Source organism: Acomys minous (genome assembly GCF_964271855.1).
Source record: "Acomys minous genome assembly, chromosome: 7".
NCBI classification, from domain to species: domain Eukaryota; kingdom Metazoa; phylum Chordata; class Mammalia; order Rodentia; family Muridae; genus Acomys; species Acomys minous.
The window spans coordinates 24660866-24687038 of NC_140488.1; the positions used below are offsets into that span (position 1 = coordinate 24660866).

Consider the following 26173-nt stretch of genomic DNA (forward strand, 5'->3'; position numbering starts at 1 on the left):
TACTGTCTATAGTTTCTACTGCTGTAGACATCTAGCTTTATTCCACTGTTGTTCCATAAAATGCAGACCATTAGTTCAATTTTCCTTTATTTGCTCAGCCTTGATTTGTGTCCTAACATGTTAATCTTGGAGAAATTTCCATGGGCTGCTGACCAAAACATGTACTTTATAGTCCCTGAGTGTACTATTCTGTAGGTATCTGTTAGGTTTATTGGATTTATGATGTTGTTTAGGCTCCAGAGTCTCTCTGTTTAGTTTTTATCCAGATGACCTATCTCTTGGTGAGAATGTACTGTTTAGGTCACTCACCATAGATGTGTTGGCATTAATCTGTACTTTCACACTAGTGTGCCTTTTATGAAACTGGGTCTGCTTGTGTTTCTCCACTCATTTATTTATTGCTCTCTTGTCACATAGTTTCATTTAAAAGGTGTTTTCTTAAAGTTATATAAAGTTACTTACGATTCCAATTGTACTGTGTATCTGTTATAAGCTATAGCATTATATCAGTATATGGTAAACCTATTGATCTTCATTGCAAGAATGCAGATTTCCTGCCTTTTCGTTTAACAGATGGGGTTCTTCTGCAATCTCTTACATTTAATTATGACAAGATCTAAGGGAGAGCATAATTCCCAAGTAGAAGTTTTTTTAAAATGATTCTAATAAGGGGCAAACTTTTGCAGGTAGCTGTTGTGGTTAAAATACCAGTATTTACTACTAGGCCTATAATTATTATTACAACAGTATTTTCTAACCGGCTAGCAATCAGTCAAGACACGGACACCTGTTACATTTTAAAATAGGCCTAGTTAACCTGAAACAGGGGAGATATTAATTCCCTAAACTAGTGGGTCAGGTATGGGATCCCTGCCCCAATCCCATGCCATCTGCTTCTAATAATTTCTATCAAGCTACCTCTCATCCATAATCCCAAATACTTGCTAATGTTCTTCATCTGGTCCAAATCCTCCATCCACGCCGATCATGTGCTTCTCCAGCTAACCCATGATAGTACAGCCTTCTTCTCCTATGGTTTCCCTCTTCCTCCCAAGATTCTCTCTGTCCCCCACCCCCCATGGAACCTTAGCCACACCTATCCCATTTGCCCTGCCCAGGGGTGATGGCCTTTTATTGATCAACAGGTTAGGCTCTTAGGCAAGGTACCAGGTGGGACTCAGAGACAGCAAGCAGTAATTGGCATCAAAATACATCAGACCAGCCTCCAACAGGTGTCTTTTCAGTTTAAACTTTAAGCTTAACAGAACAGAAATACACACACACACACACACACACACACACACACACACACACACACACACATCTTGGTAGGACATATGTTTAATTCTGTATCAATTCTGTATCTCAAGAGGCTTAGATAGTAGAATTCTTCATTCAAAGTTTGGACTAGGTAGCAGCGTTCTGTTTAAAAAAACAAACAAATCAACCATATTCAGACTTCAATGAGAATGTCAAATAATAATATAATGTAAACGTGGTTTCTTAAAATATAAATATTTTTCAAGCATTCAAAAGAATCTAAAACATTAGTCTGTCTCAGCAAGCACTTTATTCCCTAAGCTAGTCTGAGAAGCCTTGCACTCTAAACTACAATACCCAGAATTCTCTCCTGTACCTGAACTCAAGGAATTTTTGGAATCTTGGTGTTAGAGGTATTGTGGGTAACTAGAGGAAAGAATCTTGACTTCATCTCCCACAATCCTCTAATTTCTTTTGAGTATCTCCACCAATGCAAACATTGGATAATTCTGAGGAAGAACGCGCTACAGTGATTTCAAACTACATTTCCCATGAGGAAAAGCGCTTAGGCCTTGGGCTTCCTTGACCAGGAGCCAATGGAAGAGGCCTTAATAGTCACCCTGTAGGTTAGAGTTCAGCCCTTGGCCCCACTTCCTGGCCTAGGCCAGCTAGCTGAAGGCACAGAGTTGGGAAGACAGTTGTGGGATATGCGGCGTCGCGTGGGTACTCCGGGTCCAGAAGCTTCCGAGTGGGCTCGATTTTCCGCGGCAGTTTAAGGACTAGCGCTTCGGTAGCCCGGGGAGCTGGAGGTCAGCGAGGCAGAAAGCCCGAGTGGCAATGGCCGGGGACTGTGGGACCGAGGGGGGCCTAGGGAGGAGGGTGCTTCCGGGGCCCGCTGTCTTCGGCGCTAAACTCCGCCCAGCTCCGCTTCATCAGGGATGGGGGCAGGGGCGGGGGAGGGGAGCGAGGTCTGGACTGGGCAAATCAGGGAGTGGGCATCAGTAGCCTGAGCATCCAAAACACAAGCACACCCTTACCCCCCCCCCCACTCTATTGTTTTACTTCCTACCACCACCCGCTCCTTTCCCCACCACCCAGGACGTGCTCGTTCATAGGATGAGAGTCTCCAGTAAGTGGTATCTGGAGTCTCCTTCCTTCATGCAGGAGTTGAGTGCTGGTTTTGTTGTTGTTGTTTTGTTTTTCTCAATACTTAGTTCGGGTTTGAGCACCAACACTGCAAGTGCCTCCTCTCTCTCCCGCTCCCCCTCCCCTTTTCCTCCCCCCGCCCCCCTCTGAGTGAGTGGAAATTCCTTGCTATACCCAGGGTTCGATTTTTGGTCAAATTTCCATTTCTGCTTCCTGGTGAGATTTTTTTTTTTAACTTTTAAAATCAGCTCATCTCTCTTTACTGACCCTTTGGAAAGGGGGCAGAAAAAAGGACTCTTATTATTGAGAAATACATAATTCACATTCAGTACAGTGTTCTTGGTGAGAGGAGAAAGTAAATTGGACCTATTGAAACACCTGGAGCATTTTAAGAGCTTCCAGCCAAGACCAGTTAGCACCAGTGTTGATAAGCACTTAACAGGCACACCAGCCACAAGACACCGTAGATAGACACTGCATTAATTATTGTGTCTTACACATGTGTGCAAAAAGTGCTCAGGGCAGAGTGGACGGGCATATTGATAGGAGCGAGAGGCTGAGTTGTGAAAGTTCTAAGCTAACTCAGGACTTCCTTAAGTCTTGAAACTTATTCTTCCCTTAGAACAATCATAGTAGGCTTTGTGGAGGAAGTCACCTTTAATTTGACCTCCAGCGGAATAAGGGAGATTGGAAGTGAGCAAAGGAGGAAGGAAATGCTTCCTGAAAAGGATGCAGGGGTTGGAGATTAAGGGGGGTGGGGTAGAAAAGGGAAGACTGTTTGACAGGCACACATCTGATTATATAAGAGGTATTGGCAGAGCTATATTAGGAGGTAACACTTGGGTTCATAGTCAATGACAAGTTGAAGAGTACTGTATACAAAGTTTGAACTGTACGCTTTATTGAATAAAATGAAAGACAAAAAAATTAAGACTGGGTGATTTTCCTTTTCATCCTAGGGGAACCTGATCTGAGATCAATTCTTGGAGAACACAAGGAAGTGTGGTGGTTCCAGGTGTGAGTTTAATTTCAATATAAGGAGAAACTTTTGTCTTGTAGATGTTTTGTTTGTGGCTATTCTTAGCTACAGCCTATACTTGTCAAGCAGAATGCAAAGGGCTGTAAATGCATAAAGAACTGACTTTGCTGTCCTTGTGTTGCAGATTACCTAAATTGTAATCATCTGATTAGACAATATTGACTCCTATTTATTGAGCCCATATAGTGCCCCAAGCATCATCATAAACACTTTGCTACATTATCTGAGAGTCTTATAACGTATGCACTATTATTTCCATTATTTCTCTAGAAGAAGAAACTAAAATACAGATTTTAAGCAAATATCTGAAGTCAAATAGAGCAGAGATAACTGAGGTGGAGTTTTAGTGTGCAGACCTCTGACTTGGAAAACTGTGCTCTTTCCCTCATGGTTTCCTAGTCTGATGTGCATTTCTGTTCTTGATTTTCCAACTGTGGCAAGGAAAGATTGCTGTAAGGTACAATTGATCATCCTTGGAAGCAACCCAAAGGAGTAATTTTGGATTACTGTTTCAGAGTGTGTCTGCTGTAAAGTAGTTGCCAATACCAAATTAGCTTAGCTGCTATTATCACCATAGTTGATTATGGCTGCCAAAATTATAGTCACTACATCTTTTTATAAATTAGGTGACTCCATACAGAAACTATGTCCTACCACTAAGCCATTTGGATCTAGGCAATTCTTTGGGTTTTACTTGATGTCAGCTTTTTAAAAGGGGCCCAGGTTACTAGATGTCCTCTGTGACCCGAGCACACATGAAGTGCAGAAGATGCAAGTGCATACAAGGCCTGAGCCCTCACTGGCTCTAGGGGAGCTAAGTGACAACAATTCTGAGGTAGCATAGAGTAGAAAATTGTGGGAGAACAGGAACAGGTACAAAGCATTGTGGCAGGGTAGAGGAAAGAGTGGCTGACTAGAGGAGGTAGTTGGGACAATAGCTTTTGTTAGGAGGTGACATGATAGATAGGCCTTGAAGGGTAAGGAGTTTGCCAGGCAAAGAAGGGTTGTAGCCATTGGAGATAAAGAAGTCAGTCTGTAAGAGTAGGATGCGTTCTCATCTGATCAGTTCATCACAACTGGGTACCAATGGTCTGGGACAAGGAAGGTTCAAGCAAAGTCTCCTACAGAATTTTGCAGGTGATTCTCAAAGAACTTAATGCAATTAAGAAATAGGAAAGTGTTCCCATAGGCCCATTTTTCTCACAAAATGTCACACAGGAACCAGTGGTAGTTATGCTGTGCTCCCCCACACATTTTAAATTTCATTAGGTACATGTTTCAGTCTGTCTTATAAAAATAATCTGGATTAGCTCATAAAACCTAAGGTTACATAGGACTTGATTTAGTGAAAATAGAAAATGTACTTGTCATAAGTTGGTTTAAGGACAAATATTGAGTAATAGCATGACTATGTTAAACATCACCAAGTTCTAACCTCATGTCATTGGATGCAAGCAATACAATCGTAGGCAATAGAAAACAACTCAACATTTTCAAAAATGGAGGAGCATCAGGAGTAGACTTTCATATTTGTAAGGTGACAGTGCAAAGGGGCCACTGGAGGGAGGCGTGGCCAGTGTACAAGTAGGGCGTTTTCCTTCAGAGAGATTAGAAGAGGTGACGTGGGAAAGGAGGAACTAGACTCAAGAGATATTTATTAGTTAGAATTAGTAGGAATTGGCAAGTGTAAATACTATTAGTATTATTACTTGCTTGTGTTTTTATATTTTATGATGAGTATAATTTTGCCAGAGCATGCAATTTCATGCATTTAGGTAATATATGGGGATTGTTACTGTTAAAGAGAGTGGATTTGGATTACACAAAGTACCCCTTGTGACCCACTGAGTGTTACTGAGACCCTTCAAAATTCAACTAAATTATGACCACCTTTGGGAAGCCTTTCCAAGAAACGCTCCATGTAAGCATGAATACACACCCAAGGGAAGGTTAGGGTTTTCACTTTTGTAGGACCCGAATTATTTCTGTTCCAGACCAGATCATCCTGTTGTGTGTATTGGAATGATAGTTAATTCAGAGGATGGCTGTTCTGCCAAGAGATCACATCCAGAGATCTTCTAGGTCTATGTGATCCAGCGGGAATATAAACTGCCTTTAATCCAGGAGACAGGCAAGCAGATCTAAGTTCAAGGCCATCCTGGTATAGAGCAAATTTCACATAAAGAAAAAGCTTAAGTCCAGGCGTGATGCTACATACCTTCAATCTCAAACAATGTAGATAAGGTTAGTTTGTAGAAGGAAGCACCCATGTTTGAAAGTGATGTGTAAGTGGCAGAAAAGGTGACAAACCAGAGAAAGATTTGACAGAAGAGGATACACCCAACTCTCACTAGAAGAGAAAGGAAAGGGAAACTACTTAAAGAGGCAATGCAGACAGCCAGAGGGAGGGAGGGAGAAGTGTGTGTGGGGAGACAGAGAGAGAGAGAGAGAGAGAGAGAGAGAGAGAGAGAGAGAGAGAGAGAGAGAGAGAGAGAGAGTTTTTAGACACAGGTGAAGACAGAAGGAGCCAGAAGATTAGGAAAGATTGTAGGAGTTAGTTTGAGGCCAAGCAGAGCAATTCAGGGGCCTAGAGAGAAGCCAGATTGAATAAGTCAGCTGGGAGAGGAGTTTTGGGCTAGAACAGCTGGATCGAAGCAGTCATCCTAGAGCTCAATAAGAACAAGAAAGGGTGAGCACATTTGGCAGTAATTCTCAGAGGTGGAGAACATTCTAGGCCTAGATTAGATTGTATAGAGGCTAGAAACTTTCATGTCTAGGCCTAGGTTAGCAGACAGAGACAATAAGCATCCTAGACAACAAATGAAACAGGCGAATAAAAGTTCCTTTTACAGTAGTGTGCCAGTCTGTGGATGTTTTTCAGTAGAATGTGAACTCCTTGAGGGCATGAACCACATTTTGTTCATCTCTATACACTTAGAAAGAACACAGGACAGTAGATATCTAACAAGTGCTTAGTGTATGACAAAAAAAGTAGCAAATATTCACATGGATGCAACTATGGACATTGGTAATGCAGGATATTAAGTATGAAAAATATTAATTGACATATAGCTGTTTGCTGCATTTGTTACTTTTACTGGATCTAACTGTTGATCGAGGGTGTCACATGTCTCCTTTCTTGTGACTTTCTTAGGAAACATCTTCTTCTCTATCTACCAGTTCCATTTGGTTTCATCCTTGGTGCCAGTCTCAAGTGCATCTTCTTTTGGTCAGATACATTGGTAATGGGCTGACAATTTTATTCAGCCCCCCCCTTTTTTTTTTTTTTTTGGTTTTTTGAGACAGGGTTTCTCTGTGTAGCCTTGGCTGTCCTGGACTCACTTTGTAGACCAGGCTGGCCTTGAACTCACAACGATCCGCCTGCCTCTGCCTCCCAAGTGCTGGGATTAAAGGCGTGCGCCACCACTGCCCAGCTATTCAGCCCTTTATTTTTTGAGAGTGGTTTGTCAATATGAGTCAGAGATTCTAAAACTAGACAGAGTCTTCATTCACCAGCTTCTAGTGCTGTATACTGAGAGAGCAATCATGTTTTCTAAAATTTAGCTTTCACCTTCTCTAGAGCTGTTTATCATAATGACAGAAACGAAGGAAAAAATGGCATCCAAAATACCCAGTACTGGAAGATTGGATGAAATCAATGGCGGATCATTAAGTAGTCACATCATTGGATGTTGCCAAAATGTATTTCATGGTATGGAAACTTGTTTGTGATTCAGGGCATACAACTCCACATAGAGTGAAGCAGATTCCAGCTTAAATGTGTGTGCTTTCCTTACACGTGGCTCATAAATCTGTGTATGCACACACAGGAAAGTTGGTATACTGTTAACTACGTGCAAATAGGGCTTTGCTACAGATGATAAGATTACATATGACTTGTTCTTTCTATCCTTTTTATGTGCTTATTATCCTATATTTTACAGGAAAACATTTGTTCATTGCTTTTAAAAATAATTTCATCATACTGTTTCTTTTAATTTTGTAAAAGTATTTTAAAATTGTTATTTCTTGTTTATCTCTATTGCCATTGCCTTACTTTGGGGTGCGCTTATCCCAGCACAAATGCATCATTTTTAGCCTGGATTTCTGCTGCCTCTAAACCAACTCACTTCCACCCCTTTTACATATAAAGGATTTTTTAAAATAAAGCACAAATGTAATGCCTTCATATAAGTAGTTCAAAGGCTGCCCACCATCCTTAGGATGATATCCAAATTTCTTTAGGCTGGCCAATGAAAGTTTTTGCAAATCAGCTCCACTAGCATCACTTTTTCTTCCTATGTTTTTTTTTTTTTTTTTTTTTTTTTTTTTTTTTTTTTGTGGAATAGTAGGCCCCTATCAGACAGATGTGAAATGTTTATAATTGACCAAATGCTGGTGTGGATTATATAGGCTATGTTATTATAACACACAAATTACTGGTCTTTTATCCTCACAACAGCATATTAAACACATTCAATAGTTATTACTACTTCAAGCTGAGCGTGGCAGAGACAGAATTATGTGAGTTTGAGGACAGCCTGACCTACATAGTAAGTCCCAGGCCAGCTGGAGCTACACAGCAAGACCCTCTCAGAAAAAATATTAACAATTTTATAGATGGGGAAAACTAACTTAACTAAAAGATAGAAAAGAAGTTGTTGTAAGGAACTTTGTTAAGAAGAACCATTAACCCCCTGCAGTGGTGTAGTGCTTTGCTTTTTGCTGAAATCCTACCTAGATTTATTACACTCCCTTGGGCAAGTTATATGTGATCATAGCATCACATATGGTAATAGCTCTCATTGTGTTAATGTATAGAGATCTTTCTGTACTCACACAGCACTTCATGCAAGGGAGGTGGAATAGCTCCAATTTCACTGGATTTGTTTCTGAGTTGTAAGTCTGTGTCTTGGGAACGGGGTGCCAACAGAATTGCTAGAGAAAATCATGACAGAATTGAGTGTATAAGAAGCAGTGCATGTCATGGGGGCCAGTGTCACTGGTTAATTTATTTTTTTAATGCCATGCAAATGCATTTTTCAGTGATCTATCCCCAGGGAAGACCTTGGTTGAGTTCTGCAGTTAATCCTATTTATATAGAATATAGCCCATGTGTGCCCTGTATTCCTGTGTTAAGTGATCTTAGACATATGTATGGGGATTACCATAATGACACACAATTGCATGAATGTCGGATACCAAATTTTTCTCTACAAAAGTATATTGGTGTCATATAGTCCCCTAGTATCCTCTAGCATGATTTCTCTTTCATTTTCCTTACAAATAATAACCATTGTGCAAAAATGAATGATCTTTAGAGAACAGAAGGTATGAGCACAAATCATCTACAGTGAAATACTATTACTTTGCCCAGACTATGATATCCCTTTTAAGCTCATTAGTTTTATAATTAATATGTGTGTATACTAAGAAAAAAAGAATCTGTGATTCTCCAGTTCAACATCAAAATGACAGTTTCAAATTATTCAGTGAGTTATTGTAGGCTTATTATGTGACATTTCTGTGCTAGTCTTGGCACCAGATATGCATAAGTACTTGTTTTGATGCCTTGGGAGGTGTGTGTGTGTGTGTGTGTGTGTGTGTGTGTGTGTGTGTGTGTGTGTGTGAGAGAGAGAGAGAGAGAGAGAGAGAGAGAGAGAGAGAGAGAGGCAGACAGACAGACAAACACAAACATACAGAGAAACAAAGACAGGGAGACAGAGAGAGATATTAGAGAAGGAACATTACAGAGCTACTGAAAGAAAGAGAGCACTTAACAAGCAAGCTTATCACCTAAATGACAATTTACCCAGCTGAAAATTGGACTGTGTACCAGAAGGGGTTTCTTTTTCTTTCCCCCTTTCTTCCCTCTGTGGGATTTCTAGGCAGAAGTAAGCTACCAGATAGCTGGTAAGCAAACTTGTCTGTTTGTAAACAGTATTACTTAAGGAAGGGTAGATGTTTGAGGCTCCAACCTAGCATAAGCTTGCCGGTGCTGTGAGAATTATGATTGTGTCAGCTTTTCCAGGGTTTCTATCTCTGCTGCAGAGATTTGGCAGACACCTCAGACAAATTTTATGTCTCTTAAATCTTCCTCAAGCGAGGCTTGGCCCTTAGATTTATATGTACAAAAAAGTAAAGTGTTTACCAGTTTGACATTTTTGAAGATCAAAACAGACTCAGTTGTTTTTCTTTGTCTTTTTTAAGTTCAGCAAAGCACCTCAGTTTAGTCTAAAGAAAAGGCTAAGTGCTTTGTACTAACTCTTTTTTTTGTTTTGTTTTGTTTTTTGTTTTCCAAGACAGGGTTTCTCTGTGTAGCCCTGGCTGTCCTGGACTCACTTTGTAGACCAGGCTAGCCTCGAACTCACAGAGATCCGCCTGCCTCTGCCTCCTAAATGCATACTAACTCTTAAGAAACAGCCCCAACGTTGGTTTTTCAGAAGTGGCTACTGATCATATATCTGAAGATTCATATTCCAGACTTTAACTTAATTTCTTCTGCTTCTTGCCTACAGAGTGTCAGGTTTTGCTGGTCTTAATTTTCCTTCTTTAAACTTTACAGATAACAACGTATAAAACATTGTAAAATGGAGATATAGTGAAGTGTGCTGGGGATATATGATGAATAAAGATTTTTTTTAGCTCTGTTTCCCTTCTTTGTGATGTTTTGTTATTAAAAATAGTGCTCCTTGGCATAATAATGATAGGTGAGAATAGAAATGGGAGTGCATTCAATGACTATCCATTAATAGGGCTGGTCAAAAGACATCTGTAGGCTGAGCACAAAGGAAAGTTTGGCTGTAATTCAGAGGAACTGGAGTGTTATATGGAGAATGTTATATAAACACTATTGCACCGGAGGTGTCCTGTGAAAAATAAAGGTGGAGAACTCCCTGGTAAGGCCCCTTCTCATCTGCTCCAGCTGCTCGTTTTAGCAACAACAACTGCCAGTGACAATTTCCTGGGATAGACACAATCCTACATGAAGACCTCCTGATATGTCCTCCTAGTGTTTATTCTTCAGTTGTCTTCTCAGATACATTTCACTAATATTACATTGGTCACATAGTATTCTAATTTTCTCCTTTCAGGAGGTGCCAGGGGCAGTGGAATAAATGTGTCATGAAAGCAGAAAGGGAACTATTTGGATACATTAGGAAGGGGACAGGCAAGAAAGTGGGAGAGAAGATAGCTAATGAGCAAAGAAGAACAAAGTATAATATGTGTATGAAAATGTCACAATAATACCAATTTCTTTTCCTACTAACCCAAATTTTATTTTTTTAAAAAGATGCTGGATTTGAAATCAAGAAACTTCTGATATTCAAACTCATTCATTTGCTAAACAGTTGGTCACTTAGAAAGGTCTGGGCATCATGCTGAGCACTGGAAATATAATATGGAATTATATATAATTTCTGCCCATCTTAATGAGCTCATAGTCTACCACGGGAGATAGACATCAAAGCAGTGATTATATTCACAATATACACAATACTCAAAAAGAGAGGTATACACAAGGCTTCCTAGAAACACGGTGAAAGGAATTACTGCTGGGTATGGGAAACCTGTAGATCAAAAGTTTGACTTTGCTGGGTCATAAGGAATGAATGGGAGTTGCCTATATCCCAAGTAAATAAAGAAGTGGCTAGTGAGTCTTAGCAGGACAACCAACACATGAAAAGCAGTTTGGATAAACATGCAGAGTTGCAGTAAAGTTATGATGCTGTATGTAACCTACTAGGACCGTGACAGAGGGATACAGAATAGGAATTCGGAAAGGTATTGCTTGCTACTAAGTGTTGTCATTGTCTCATAGGTACACAGGGATGAAGTAGCACAGAGTTTTAAGTAGGGGACTAACATGATTGGATTACAGGATGGAAAGGAGACAGGAAGTCCACTTGTAACCTCCACCAGTTTTAAGGAGGTTTTATCATCATCACCACTGTCTATCAATGCTGAGTCCATTATGCTTTCTTTCAATATATATACATAAGACATACATTCATGTGCCCCTTTATATATATAACTCAGATGAATGTTTAGTTTTTCACCACAAATCAGGGATCCTTCCAGCAATTGGGGTTTGATTATCACAAAAGAAATCAGTTTCAGAGCCCAACAGCTTTTTAAAACATTTTAAAAACATGATGTGAATCTTATTTATTGCTTGCTGAGTCAACAAGACTGAGGCAAGTTGAGGGCACAAGGAGGGAAAGGGACATAGGCTGAATATGTGTAAGGAAGAGGCTGCTTGAAAAGTGGCCAGTGGCTACAATGCTGAAAACCCATATGGACCGTGTCCAGATGTGGGAAATAGAAGGGACAGAAGTGTATAGATATAATCCAAATGCATGTTGAAGGTACATTTGCCTAAACAAATTGTACTATTTAGCTAATCAGTTTTACTTAATTTTCTTTCCCTGGACTCAGAAATCATAAATATCTTCCTGTAATCCTTAAGAGGAAGGCCAATTTTTTTTTTTGGCCTGGCATTCTTTGCAATTTGGCTCCAGTCTGTTTCCAATATTTATGATTCTCTCTTAACAGAACTCTGCTCCAGCCAGTTACCCTTTCAGACACCACTTTGGCATTCCTTCATCCATATTGTTAGCCTGCTTAGGGCAGGAACTAATGTTTTAAACAATTTTGAGTCCCTTACAGCATCTAATATAGTGTCTTGAATATAATAGTGCATCCATGGTCTTTCTGTTGGTTGATGATTGTTATTCTCTTACCTTTCCCCCATTCTTTCCACTATCTACCTCCACTGGCCTCACTGAAAATGGTAACTGAAACAGGCAAGTGGCATATATCTGTGATTTTAGCATCTTGGAAACTGAGTCATAATGATGGCCATGATTCTGAAGCCAGCCTGGATTACATAGTAAGTTCTATGGCCAGCTTGGGATGCATAATGGAATATAGTCTTAAAAAGAATAAAACAAGCCATCAACCACCCAATAAATACATGATTAAAAAATTTTAAATGACAACTGAGATAATAAATGAAAGGGATCATTGCTCAACAAACTGCCTTCTAACTTTGTAGTGTGTGGTTGTGTGTGTGTGTGTGTGTGTGTGTGTGTGTGTGTGTGTGTGTGTGTTTCTTTGTGTGGGCTATATATAAGTATTTGTACTGGTAAGCATGCTTATTTGCATGTGCGGAGGCCAGAGGAGAGTGTCAGTTGTTCTCTTGCACCAGTCTCTGCCTTATTACTTTGAGGCAGGCCCTCTTCCTTAACTTGACCGTCACAGTTTTCAGCTGGTCCTACAGGCAGAAAGTCTCAATGAGCCTCCTGTTCTTGCCCCACTCCCAAAGCTATGGCCCCTGACAAAAGCCATCTCTCCAGTCTTTTAAGCACTTTTTAAATATGGGAAAAATTAGTCATATATAAGTCCTTGCATACTATTCATTCAGAATCACAAATTTTGCCCTAATTGCCTTATGCTTTTATAATGTATGACTATTTTCTTCTGGAAATTTGAGGTTTAATAAGCTACACTTTTTATCCTTAACCTCTAATTATGAAAAATATCAAATATAACAAAATTGGTTTTTGAATTTATATTTGATTTATTAGTTTATTTATTTAGTTATTGAGAGAGAGAGAGAGAGAGAGAGAGAGAGAGAGAGAGAGAGAGAGAGAGAGAGAGAGAGAGAGAGAGAGTAGAAAGGGAATGTACTACTGCTTATGTGTACGGGTCACAGGACAGTTTGTGCCCCTTCCACCATGTGGATTCAGGTCATCAGGTTTGGTGGCAGTCCCTGTTTTATTATTATAATTAATTATTATTACCTGTATTACCATCTACCCAGCCTCTTATGCTTTTCTAACTAAGTTTTGCCATTAGAACACTTTTTCTAATTCTTCAATGTTCATATCATTAGCTACATAAAGAAATATTTTGTGGTTTGAAATCAATCAAACACTCCAATTATACCAGAATTTGCTATATGTTGCTAAAACTCTAATCACCCTGGGTGTCTTAGATCTGCTTTTCAATAGAACATGTGTCTCTTTGAATACTTTTGAGATACCCCCTGTTTCATCTAGTGTGGTGCCAGGCACATACTCCAGAATGCTGCTTGATGCTGCTGAGTAGAGACAGAGAGCTAGGCCAGGGCAAGAAATACTTACTGCAAGTCAGAATACACCGAGGAAGGGAGGGGAAAAGGAGTGTATGAGAAGGCGACAGTTAAACAGGAGGTAGTCAGTCAGGACTTGAAGTTTTCTGGGAAGAAGGCTGCTAAAGTTCACTAAGTACTCCCAGCAGGCCTTCTATTCTCTTAGCTTTCTCTTTAGCAGGAGAGTTTCTAGGAAACTAGACACAATTGTTGCTTAGTGTAGCTCATGGTAAGTCTCATTTTTGTTAAATACCACCAATTAATATATTCATTTTACTCTCATTTATCAACTTAATTTTGGAGACTGTGGGTGGGCACCTGAGTTCCATAACCTTAGTTTCCTTTTTTTTTCTTATAGCATTTTTTCTTTCGCTGTGCCACTTATGGTTCAAAGAGAGCTCTAATTTGCTTTTACTGAGTAGTAATTTTGGGCCAGGTGTTGTGCTAGATGCCATCACATCAATGACACTTTACAAAAATCTGACAACACACTTTTTCTCCATTTGCCAGACCACCCCCGCCCCAAGAAAACAAAAGAGAAAAAAACATCTGAGACTTAGCACAGTCAGGTCCACAAGCCAGAATTCTAGAAGCTCAAGTCCGTCTGACTGAAGAGCTCAAACATTACACTACATTATCTGATGACGTTTAAAAACAACAATTAACAAACAACAGCAAACCAAGGGACCAGAGAGATGGCTTAATGCCAATCCTGATGACCTGAACCCACAATGTGGAATGAGAGAACTAACTTCCTCTGATCCCTACATGCACCATGATATTTATTTTCATATAACATGCATGCACACATACACATACAGTCATGCACACATACACTGGACAATAAACAATGGTTTAAAAAGACAAAAGAAGACTACCTTTACTTGATGAGTTCAGCATGTGATAAGCAATTTCAGTTGTATGACTGAATTAGGAAGTATCCCTTAATCATTAAGATGTTGGTGTAGTAATAGAGTCTCGTTGCTTGAGTTCAAATCTCAATCTTATCATAATAGTTGAGTGAAGAAGCAGTCATTTAACATAAGTTGGCCAGTTTTCTTGCTTGGAAAATGTACATAATACCTAAACAACACTGTATTGTGGGGACTGACTAATGCAGTTATGTCAAATACAATGCCATGTCTAGCATATAATAGGTGATCACCATATTGTAGGTTATTTTTGTAGGAACCAAACTGTTCACCTATAACTTTCACTTGAGGATGACAAAGTATTCATAAAAATTTTTGCAATTAGATATCTTTTTAAACAAGACTTAATTTTTTTAAAAATCTGAACAAGATTAGCTGTTGACTCTCATGCAAAATATTTCAAAATAAGCAAGAGATCAGGGTGGGCACTGAGGAATTATTGATGGGTTGTGTAGTTTAATATTCTTGTGTGACTCCCAACAGTGGGTATGGGGGCTGTCTCGGACTCTTTTGTCTGCTCTTAGGACCCTTTTCCACCTACTGGGTTGCCTTGTCCAACCTTGATATTAGGGTTTGTGCCTAGGCTTATTATAACTTCTTATGCTTTGTTTGATGATTATCCCTGAGAGTTCTGCTCTTTCCCGAAGGGAAACAGAGGAGGAGTGGATTTGGGTGAGACTGGAGGTGGAGGGTGGAGGGGGGTCTGGTAGGAGAGGAGAAAGGAGAAACTGCAGTTGGAATGTAATGTATGAGAGAAGAATAAGACAGTGTGGGGGGGGTTGTGATGAGTGAGTGTCTCTGCTTCTTAGCTTTCAGGGCCAAATTGTGATGTCATTTAATTTTTTCACTAGACTAATTTTTGCAGTTGGCAACAACTATTAAGCTTGGGATACTGGCAATCTCAGCACAGCCACTTCAAAGCCAGCAAGGCGAGGCTAACAGAACAAAAGTGACTTGAGCAAGGTCAACTAGGTAATAAATAAATAAACAAATAAACAAATAAATATACAGCAGAGTCCAGTCTTCTGATTTTTTTTTCTTCCTTTGGGAGCTTTCGAGCAACTAAATCATCCCTTAAGGTCTGCTCTTTATAGAAACTTGAACATTTTGTTCTGTCACGGTTTTGGCAAAGTGTGATTGATTCAGAAAACATGAAGCTTTATTGTGGTTCAAATTAGTTCATTTTAAAAATTCTATTGCACTATTAACATTTTTATCTTAAAGTTTAGCAAATTATTTTTGTTCCTTTCTGTTGAACTTCATGGTTTGGTTCTTGATTCTTTTAAATCTTCTACCGGGACTTAAAAAAAAAAAAAGATTTGTTTACTTATTTATACAGTATTCTGCCTGCGCCAGAAGAGGGCACCAGATCTCATTATAGATGGTCATGAGCCACCATGTGTTCGCTGGGAATTGAACTCAGAATCATTGGAAGAACAGCCAGTGCTCTTAACCTCTTCAGCTCTTCCACTGGGACTTTTGTTTTTGACAGATGTCCCTGGGATCCCACGTGGCTAGTGGCCCTAACTCATTTGACCACTCATGAGTGACTGCTGAGGGGCAGCTCCAGGATGTCATTCATGTTCAGGTTTTAAAACTTGAAGCATTGCAGTAGTTTCTGGTATTTCTTTTTATCAGGATGCCTTGGTTTTCCATTCTTCCTCGTGTGGGCTGAAGGTGCCCCTACCCTGGACCTCATTGTCTTTTGGAATACTCTGTCAGTCATCTCATAGATAGGGTCCTTATATTTTGGCTGAAGGAACGATGACAAAAGAAATCATTTTCCCAGTCCTTTCCCTTTTGCTTTGTGTGTCACGTTTGAGGAACTTGTGGGATGTGAATCTCAAACTTGAAATTGTGGAAGTTCTTTCCAATGCCCAAAAGTGGAACACCCTGATTTTGAATTACAGCCATTATTTTGTTCTTACTGTGCCCAATTTAAAGCTTCAGCAAACCCTTTGTGGAACCCACAGTTGGGCTGTCACCTTTCTTTGCAGCCAGCCATGCCACAGGTAAGGCCACGGTGGAGACTTGCAGCTGGGAGGCCTCTGGAGATCTGTATTCTACATGCTTGGCTTTCTGCATGCTATGGGAAGCAAGCTGTGGAGTTAGGACCTCCAGTCCCTTTCTAAGCTCTTGTTTATCCACATAACAGATGGAAGGCTAGGTTGCAGCTTTGGTTATAACAAGTACCATTCACAATGCTTCAAAGGGATTTGCCATGACCCAGCAAGTGTGTGATTAGAAGGAACGCCCACTTACACTCTCTCCCCTTTTCTTCCCCTGCTGGCCTGTTTCCTCTCATCTCCTCTAGCTTTTCCTTCCGCTCTCCTTTAAATAGCTCTTTTGGTCTTAGCTATTAGTCAGGTAACCCTTTGTGTTTCACATTGTCTACTTTCCCCATTGATTTAAAAGAGATTTCAGAGAAATATTTAACTGGCATTTTCAGCAATGGCAATGTTATTCGAAAGAACAATTATAAAGTTTCCTTTTTTATTGCAAGAATTGGACTAAATACTTGTTTGAAGTCACAGATGGCACTGAAGGGGGCCAAGATGAACTGACATCTGATATTTCTGCTTTTTTTTTTTTTTGGCTGTTTCACATTTGTCTCGTGTGGACAGACACACACTTGGGTAACTACCATACAGATGGAAATCAGGACATGTGGGATTTGGCTGAACCAGAGGTCCCCAAACATTGCCTGGATCATTTAGTACCCCAGGTGTGGCCACCCCAGGACTTCATGTGCTAAGATTGTGTCCCAGTATAAGCCAGCTGGTCACTGTATATATAGTATCAAGGCAACTTGGAGCTTCAGAGGCATGACTTTGGATTTTTACCTTGTGAGTTTAGACTTAATCAACTCCAGTCTTTCCTTACATACTGGGCATAGAAGATGAGCCAGACAAAAAGATTAGCAAAAGGAGAGTGTGTTTTTAAATAATTAGAGTTCTGGATGGGACATAAACTTAGATCCTATGAATGAAAATGGGCAACTTTCTAGGAAGGAAAGAGAATTAGGGGTCTCCTCCACTTTCTTTGGCAAACTTCTGCTATACTATGGGTTGCATTTAAAAACATTTCTTTTGACGGGAGGATACAAGTGAGGGGAAAACAATTGAGATGCAATTTGAATAAGTTAATTAAATTTTAAAAAAGAAAAAAATTTTCTGGGAACTTTAGAACCAACAATGATTGCAATTTTAAAATTTGAAGACTTGAACAATGCTTTAAAAATTATTTTGGTCCTTTCTTTTTATTTACCTTCCCTTCAGTTATTTCACCAGGAGCTGATTCATAATGCAGTAATAATAACCAGATAATTTACAGGAGAGCTAGCTCTGTTATCTCATAAGCTTTGTATGATAGTCTTGGGAAGCAGTCAGGATACATACCATCGTCTCCTATGAATAAATAAAGAAGCTTAGGCTCAGAGAAGTTACATTCCTTGTCTGGTATCACAAAGCTGTAGAAATGGAATCTGGGTTCCCTGAAACCCACCCCTAGATATATGTCCCTTTAAGTGTGTCATTTTCTCCATGAAAAGGTCCTTCCTTACAGTTTCTATTCATAGATAAATTTAAAATCAGTCTAAAGAAGTGTGCTTCACTTTAGCAGATGAGCAGAACCAATACTTCCAGATAAAGTAATTGCTTAAGGTCACTTATCAAATGAGTCCTGCACATAGCCTTGGTTTTTCAGCTTTACTTCAAATTAATTATATTTAAATAGACATGCCTTTGTTTTCAGTGTTAAATAGATGCACAAAAGTTGTATGACCCATTGGTTATAGGTGTGGAAGCTACACCCAGAGAACGGGAGTATGCATGAAAAGTTGGCTTAAAATAATTAGCTTCTTATGTTTTTCTTAAGAGATGTCATGTTCAATAGAATTTAATTTCTTTATACTTCCTCTGCCCTCAGCCTTTAAATATAATTCTTTAGAGAAAAGGAGCAAATATTCATTCAGAATGTTGTTTTGTCAGGAACAAGGGTAGCCAGAGGAAAGAGAAAGTACAGGGGTGACTTTCTCTACCCTGGAAGTGTGGGTAAGTGTTATTTTGTTTGGAGCTGCGAGCTAAGATTTCTTTTAAGGCATGCAAATCGTAAAGTTCTGATTTGTCAACTGCATGCTGTTTCTTTAGGCGCTGATGTATGAAATCCCGAACGAATTCTCCAATGAACATACTGCTAATTGCTTCTCCACCTGCTCTCCAGCCTCCCCCACCCCACCCCCTCCACTCCCAATTCAGCCTATAAGTGTCCGTCATTGGAGATGGATGGTGACACATGCAGTAATAGCAATTCATAAAAGGCAGTTCCAGCCCTTGTCTTCAAGGCTCCTGGATTTTCCACTGCCTGCTTTTGTGTAAGTGAAGTGGATGGAAGTGCTACTGGCATCAGACTCCACCTCCCCATGCTGCGTTGCTAGAGCTCAGTTGCTCGGCTGGAGCTGAGCTTAACAGAAGCATCGGATCGGGAGCTGAATTGTGGCGGTGGTTTCCCCCCCTCAATGGGGGGGTGGGTTAGGGGTAGTGTCTAGCAGGGGCTTAGATTGTTTTGGCTTTTCTTTTTGAGGAGTGAAGAGGGTCAGGAGAGAATAACTCACGGTAGGATACAACGTGAAACAGTTCCCCGAAGAGTGTCACAATGTTCCTGGTACAATATACAGGTATAGTATGTTTTATTTTCTCTGAAATTTCCCTTTGGTTTCAAAGTGAATTTCTTTCTCTTATTTCGCTTCCTGTTCTACTGGACTGACTGAAAGACAAATGGGATTCTAATAAGCTAAACAAAATAGCTGCATAAAACTCGCCTATCCCTAGCTGTGTGAGTGGTAGATTGCTGTGTGAAATCTGGGTTTTCTGTTAAATTGGTAGTCGCGATCCCTTAATTGTGCATGCTTCTCTGCCGTATTCTTGTATTGAATTTCTCAAGTCCTATGCCTGCAACTGGTAGTATGTGATAATGCCTACAGTGTTTGTACACAAGACAGTGTTTTGGAAGGAAAAGGCTACTCTCAGTGGTGTTTTTTTTCCCCTCTTGAGTTTTAAAGCTGCTGTATTTGTTAATTGGTTGTATGGATTTCCATGTAGTTTAGAGTGAGGAAACTTCTAATGGGAAGCATTCCAGAGCACATCTTTTATGTCAACGTATTTTCCTTCCAGTATTGAACTCAGGCTGAGGAATATCATGTATTATTGTTGTTAGTCTCCTGATAGAAACAAAAAAGTGCTGGAAACAGCAGGGCTAAAAATGCCATTCCTAAGCCACTGTATTGTACACATCACTGGCTCTAAAATGTTTCTTAAGTATGAACTTAAGAGTTCAGGAAAATATTGGTGCATACTAATGAACTTTTGGGCTCTGCACAGGCACTTACGCATGATGTTCTAAAGGCTTACTATACAGTTGTTAGACAAGAAGGACCCTTGCAGATAAGAAACCTGGAGAAAGTTTCACTTTCCCACTGAGCTGAACAGAAGCTTAGTTCCTCTTGCCACATGTTGTTCAGTAACTTTGCACATCATTTATTGCCAAGGGCTCTCATCTACATTCTTGCTTCATTCTTAAAGGAGCGTGCTCCTGTGCTGAAAAGCTAACCGATCATATTCTGTTTTGATGTGTGGCTTGACAGTTGATTTCGCTCATTAATTGGGCAGCATGCAGATGATGTGGAGAAGGGAGTGAGTGACAGTATTTCAAGGTTGCACTGAAGAGCATACAGTGAACCTTGGACCAACAGCTGCTGAATTGAATTGTCTGCAATTAAAGCAACAGCAGATTTGTGTAGTCTCCCTGCAGCCCATTTCTTTGAATTTATGGCTTCGGTTTCCTTCCTTGGTTTCCTTCCTGGCTATCAGTTGGTTTGTTTCTCTAAGTTGGAAAGTTGTGCCTGCTAGATGTTTTCTCCATATTAGCAGTGCCTGTGTGACTCCCACACAGTTGTATCTATATATTTTAATATGACAAGTTGCTGAGGTGGTTTTCCTCTGTTTAAATCCAGAGATGTCTCATTTTCACTATAAATTAGATATATTTGCATAGAAAACATTGTTTTCTTCAATACATAGACGTTTCTTGTATGCTGGTGATACCAGATTAGATGTCTGACAGTGAAAAATACAGGACTTTGCTATGCTTCTGGAATTACTGTATGTGGAAGCCCTTCTCTGTGTGAATACAATGTTTACATTAAAAAAATTGGTGCCGTCCCCTTGCCATCTCTCAGTTCAAGTGCACACATGAATAATCTCAAATTCAAGCAGGTGGCCTTAATAGCTGCATTTTATTTGTGTGTTAGTAATGGATATGTTTAATTCTTTAATGGTTTTATTCTATTAAAGTTATAATTGGAATACAGTTGCTGGGTCACAGTGGATGTGTAAAACATTTCTGCCATGATCTTACTCATGCTCTCAGTTTCAGCTCATAGCTGTCTTATGTGGCAACAGTAGCCACATATGTATTTTACAGGTAAGAACACAGACTTAGAGAATAAGAGCTAGCCTGAGCCTAAGACTCAAGAGTACAGAAGTCTTACACCTACTGAGTGGCAGACCCTGAACTCATAGGTTTAAAAAAAAAATCCATGTTTATTTATTCTCCTTTATACCACATTAGCGCTCAGATGATGGGTCCCAGGTAAATTGGACTTATGCTACTAATTAAGAAGACTGTGTTCAATTATTTACAGAAACAATATATTCTTTGATAATATACTAGTGTTTGATGAATTTATGTACCAATATGAATGAATGGAAAATTTGAAATTTTGAGGTAACAAATTTTTGTCTAATTTAAAGGTTAATAGAAGATATTTTCCATCTAATGTAGTAATTTGTTATAATATTTTGTTCAGTGGGCTTATAAAATGGTTTTCATAAGTGTGCATGTATCTTAAAATATCCTAGCTATGAATGTGAACTGTTATTCAGTTTTGGAAATTAGAATATTTTATACAGATAACAGAAAAAAATATAGCTTATTCTCCTTCTCTCCCTCCCACTCCCTCTTCACTCCTCTCTCATCAGTCTTCCCATCTTTTTAAAATTCTCAAATAGATTTTTTTGATTCGCTCATTTGATGTAAAGTCATACTGTGTGTACCAACAAAGAAGGAATGCCTGTTAAAGTTGTGTTAGAAATTCAGCAGTGGGATCCAGACATTGAGTAGTTCACACTAGCTCTAGCTTTCGGATCAAACTTTTCTTTAAAACTTATTCAGGATGCTGCATGGTGATGGCACACACCTTTATTCTAGCACTCAAGGAGGCAGAGACAGGCAGATCCCTGAGTTCAAGGCCAGCCTGGTCTATAAAGCAAGTTCCAGTACAGCCAGGGATACACAGAGAAACCCTGTCTTGAAGAACAAAAAATAAAATAAGATAATATAAATGAAAAACCTCTAACATTGTTGAAGGGGCCATTCTTATGTGAGCTTATTGGAGATCCCGTGTACTGAGGAAATGACCGTGTGCTCATGCCACACACAATTTTCCTACATTTGGCAGTATACATCAGTGTTATTAAGGAAATGAATCACTGCCACCGCACATGCCAGTATTCTTAGCACTCCAAAGGCAGAGGCAGAAGGCAGGGACAGAGGGCAGAGGCAGAGGCAGAGGCAGAGGGCAGGGGCAGAGGGCAGAGGGCAGAGGCAGAGGGCAGAGGCAGAGGCAGAGGGCAGGGGCAGAGGGCAGAGGGCAGAGGCAGAGGGCAGAGGCAGAGGCAGAGGGCAGAGGCAGAGGCAGAGGCAGAAGCAGAAGCAGAGGCAGAAGCAGGGGCAGAGGCAGAGGCAGGAGGCAGAGGGGCAGGGGGAGGGGGCAGGGGCAGAGGCAGAGGGCAGAAGCAGGGGTAGGGGCGGGGCAGAGGCAGTGGCAGAGGTAGAGGCAGAGGGCAGAAGCAGGGGCAGGGGCAGAGGCAGAGGCAGAGAGGCAGAGGCAGAGGGCAGGGGCAGGAGAGTCACCACAAGTTCAAGGTTAGCCAGCAATACAGAATGAGACCGTTCTTCAAAGACCAAACAAAGCAACAGAAAAGAAAATGAATCAGAGATAGGACAAATATTGTTATGATGCATTCATTCAACTTTGAAAAAAATGGCTTATGAAGATGGTAATGACTGTATTGCTTCAGTAACCATGTGGTTAGAATTTATTTTCATCCAAGATTATGTCTTTAATACATATTAAAGTAAAGTAAAATACTACTCCTCTGGTTAAAGGGAAGGAGGACTATATGAATGAGATCTGATAATTTTAAAAGGACAGCATTTGGGGAAATAGGTCAAGAATACAGAATGGAGGGCTGGGGAATCTTAGGCATGTGATAGGTAGCTTTTTAAAAACCCACGACTTAATGTACCCATTAATGATAATACTCAAGGGCTCACTAAATGGCTCAGGAGGTGAAGGTGCCTTGAGTTTGATCCTGGGCCTCACATGATGAAGGAGAGAAGCTGTTGCTGCACCTATTCCTGCAGGCTGTCTTTGACCTCCGCATACTCCCTGCAGCACATGCCTTCCCCCACAAAAAAGTAAAAATATTTTTTAAAGGAATAATAGCCAAGGCATGCTGCCTATGTAGGACAGTATACTACAGATGTTTCTTGGGCTGCTTGCTAAACTGTATTAATGACATCCTAGAGACATTGCACTCATGCCTTTGAGGGTGACTGTATAATACAGTTAACTGTGGGTTCTCCAGGCATGTATATACATAATAGCTAAAATCTATTGAATGCTTACTGTGTATCAGGCCATTGTTTTAAATGAATACTTTGTATGTATGGGACCAGTCATAAACCTTCATAATATGTCTATTAGGTAGATAGCAGTATTTCCATTTAAATGTTTAAAAAACTGCCTTTTTTTTCTTTTTCATTTTTCTTCACTTGGGTTGTTTGGGAATTTCCATGGGACCTCTTTGGCTAACAACGCAATTGAATGTAACCCAGCACAGACTTTTAGGTAACCTGCTTAGCAGGTTTTAACATTACTAGACATCAGAATTGAGGGATTTTGTTTTGTTTTCGTTTGTTTGTTTGTTTGTTTGTTTAATTGCTGTTGTTTGAGACATTGTCTCAATGTTTTATGTACCACAGACTAACCTAGATCTTACTATCCTCCTGCTTCCTCCACTCTCAAATACAGGGTTTATCAAGTAGGCACCACCATATACATGTCATATAGCCTCAAGATTTGATCACTGGAAGTTTGGCCCAGAACCCACATTCTTAACCATATGCAATATATGGGGACTCTAAGTGTACTTCATTGAAGAAGCTATGTGTGCACTAATATGCACTCAAAAGCTGGTATTCAATTGCCCATGACTTCAGAAGGCCTAGGCAGTGTAGAGCCATCTGCTCAGCAGCCCATTGAAAACTTCTTTTTTACTTTCTTTTTGATCCCTGCCACAGATACTCTTTATTGACAGAGTCACAAAGGATCTCTGAATTTCCAGCAGTTTCTAAATGTTGTCACTGTTCATGCTCTTTTTTAAGATTTTCAGCTTTGTTTTTAAAAAATCACTTATATTCGGTTGCTTTTCTCTTGATATTTACTTTTTGCAAACAAGAACCATTGCCAAGTAGAGTCTGGTTTTTCTTCCATGCAACCAAATGATCAGTCATAGCACACCATCTCAGCTCCTCCTACCTGCCCGCTCCCTTTTGTGCCCAGATATTATAGAGTTTCCGTGATCGCAGATCTTATACTATCACTTTGCTTCTCAAAAAGTTTGACCTAAGAATTTTTCTTTTTCTTTTTTCTTTTTTTAACCAAGGAGGCATTTCAGATAATCTTTAGTCACATCCCAGCCTCCCAGAATGCCTTTTTTTCTTTTTCAAGACAGGGTTTCTCTGTGTAGCCTTAGCTGTCCTAGACTTGCCTTGTAGACCAGGCTGGCCTCGAACTCACAGCGATCCACCTGCCTCTGCCTCCCGAGTGCTGGAGTGCTGGGATTAAAGGCCTGCGCCAGCACACCAGGCCCAGAATGCTTTTATACCCTGAAGCAGCACCATATGACTCTCTGTATACTCTATTTGGTTATGAATTAGACTAATTCTAGGTCACCTGGTACACCCCGGGTTTTAAAGCTATTGTGCTTCTTCCATACTGCTTCTACATTTAAATGACCGCCTTTCACTAACAACGTTAGAATCACTTGACAGTTAAGATTTAGCTCAAATCACACCTGCTATTGTATTATAATACTCATCTTTGCTCTGTTTTCTCCTGGTAGACCAAGTTCTTGAAGTATTAGCTGTATTTTTACCCATCTCTTAGCACACAGTCTAGTGTCTCACACATAAGCATTGACGTATAATATTAGGCCATCTGCAGCTCTACCAGCGTTTCCCCCTCTCCTATTAGCTCAAGTTTCAGAATGATCCCAGAGCCAAGAGTTCCAGAACGCTTGGTTATAAAGGTAGATGTTATGGGTAGATAGATGCTTCTGCTTTGTACAGATATTCTGGAATATTCTAGTCATCAGATTTGTTCCTACCATTGGATTTTTTTTCTTCTCTATACTTAATCTTTGCACAGATATACTGTATCTTGAATATTTCCTTTGCCTTTGGAGAACCCTTTGTAATTTTATATAGAGAAAAGTCTTTGTACTATGTATATACATTAATATATATATATATATATATATATATATAAACTCAAGAAAATAAATCAGTGTGTATATATATATATAATACACACACACACATATATATATATATATGAATTGATAAACACACATATAATGACAATTGGGTTTCCTCCATGGTATTATGTTAGACAGAACTTTTAAAATTTAAAGTGCATTTATTTCTAAAGGTGTGTCACCACTGCCCATATGTGAGTCAGTAACATAAGAGCCAAAAAGTGTTACTGACTAATGGAGTGCTATGTAAATTAATGTTAACACATCTATATCTATCTCCACAAACATTTATCATTTACTTCCTTTTGGGCAGAGGGCAAAGTGGTTTGCTATATAGTCCAAGTTGTTCTGTAACTTGCTGTTTCATCCAGAGTGACTTCTATCTCATTTTCCTGTGTCAGCCCCCTAAGTGTTGGGATTCCAGGTTTAGTCACCATGCCTGGCTCATTTATCATTTCTTTCTGGTGAAAACTCCTTCAATTTTGTTCACTCCAGACATTTTAATAATATTACACATAGTTGTTACCTTTAGCTTCTTTATTATACAATAATACACCAAGTGTCTTTATCCTCCTTATAACTTAGCACTCACTAATGAACTCTCTCCCTAACCCTTATCCTCCGCTCTTCCTCGAAGCCTCTGGTAACCAACATTCCATTCTAAACTCCAGTTAGATGAACTATTTTAGGTTCCACATATAAGTGGAATTATGTAGCACTTGTTTTCTGCGTTTGGATTTTTATGCTTAACAAAAGGAACAATCATCATTTTCATCCATATTATTGGAAATGACAGAATTTCTTCTTGTTTGTGGTTGAATAGTATCACATTATATGTGTGTACCAGATTTTCTTTATCAGTTCATCAGTTGAGAAAATCAGTTGGAACAATTTGATGCATAATCACAACGTTTTTCAAAAGGTAGTTTAGGACTACCTGTGACAACATTATCTAGAATATGTTTTAAATGCACATTCCTGGATCTAGAGCTGCACAATC

General features: G+C 39.7%; 1 protein-coding gene across 7 annotated transcripts in view; it reads left to right on the forward strand.

The window, feature by feature from the left end:
- Positions 1-1900: 1900 nt before the first annotated feature.
- The window catches only part of ENOX2 (ecto-NOX disulfide-thiol exchanger 2), a 299360-nt gene continuing 275087 nt past the window's right edge, over positions 1901-26173 (forward strand). For 2 of the 7 annotated variants that reach the window (XM_084788932.1, XM_084788934.1), the window contains exons 1-2: positions 1901-2069; positions 3366-3421. Coding sequence is in view for 4 of the 7 variants with exons in the window: in XM_084788928.1 (XP_084645054.1) it covers positions 19166-19187 (22 nt within the window). In the remaining 3 variants the exon portion in view is untranslated. Of the gene's footprint in view, positions 2070-3365; positions 3424-19093; positions 19188-26173 lie in introns of all 7 variants that reach the window. The other 5 variants (XM_084788928.1, XM_084788931.1, XM_084788929.1 and 2 more) reach the window with 5 other exon arrangements.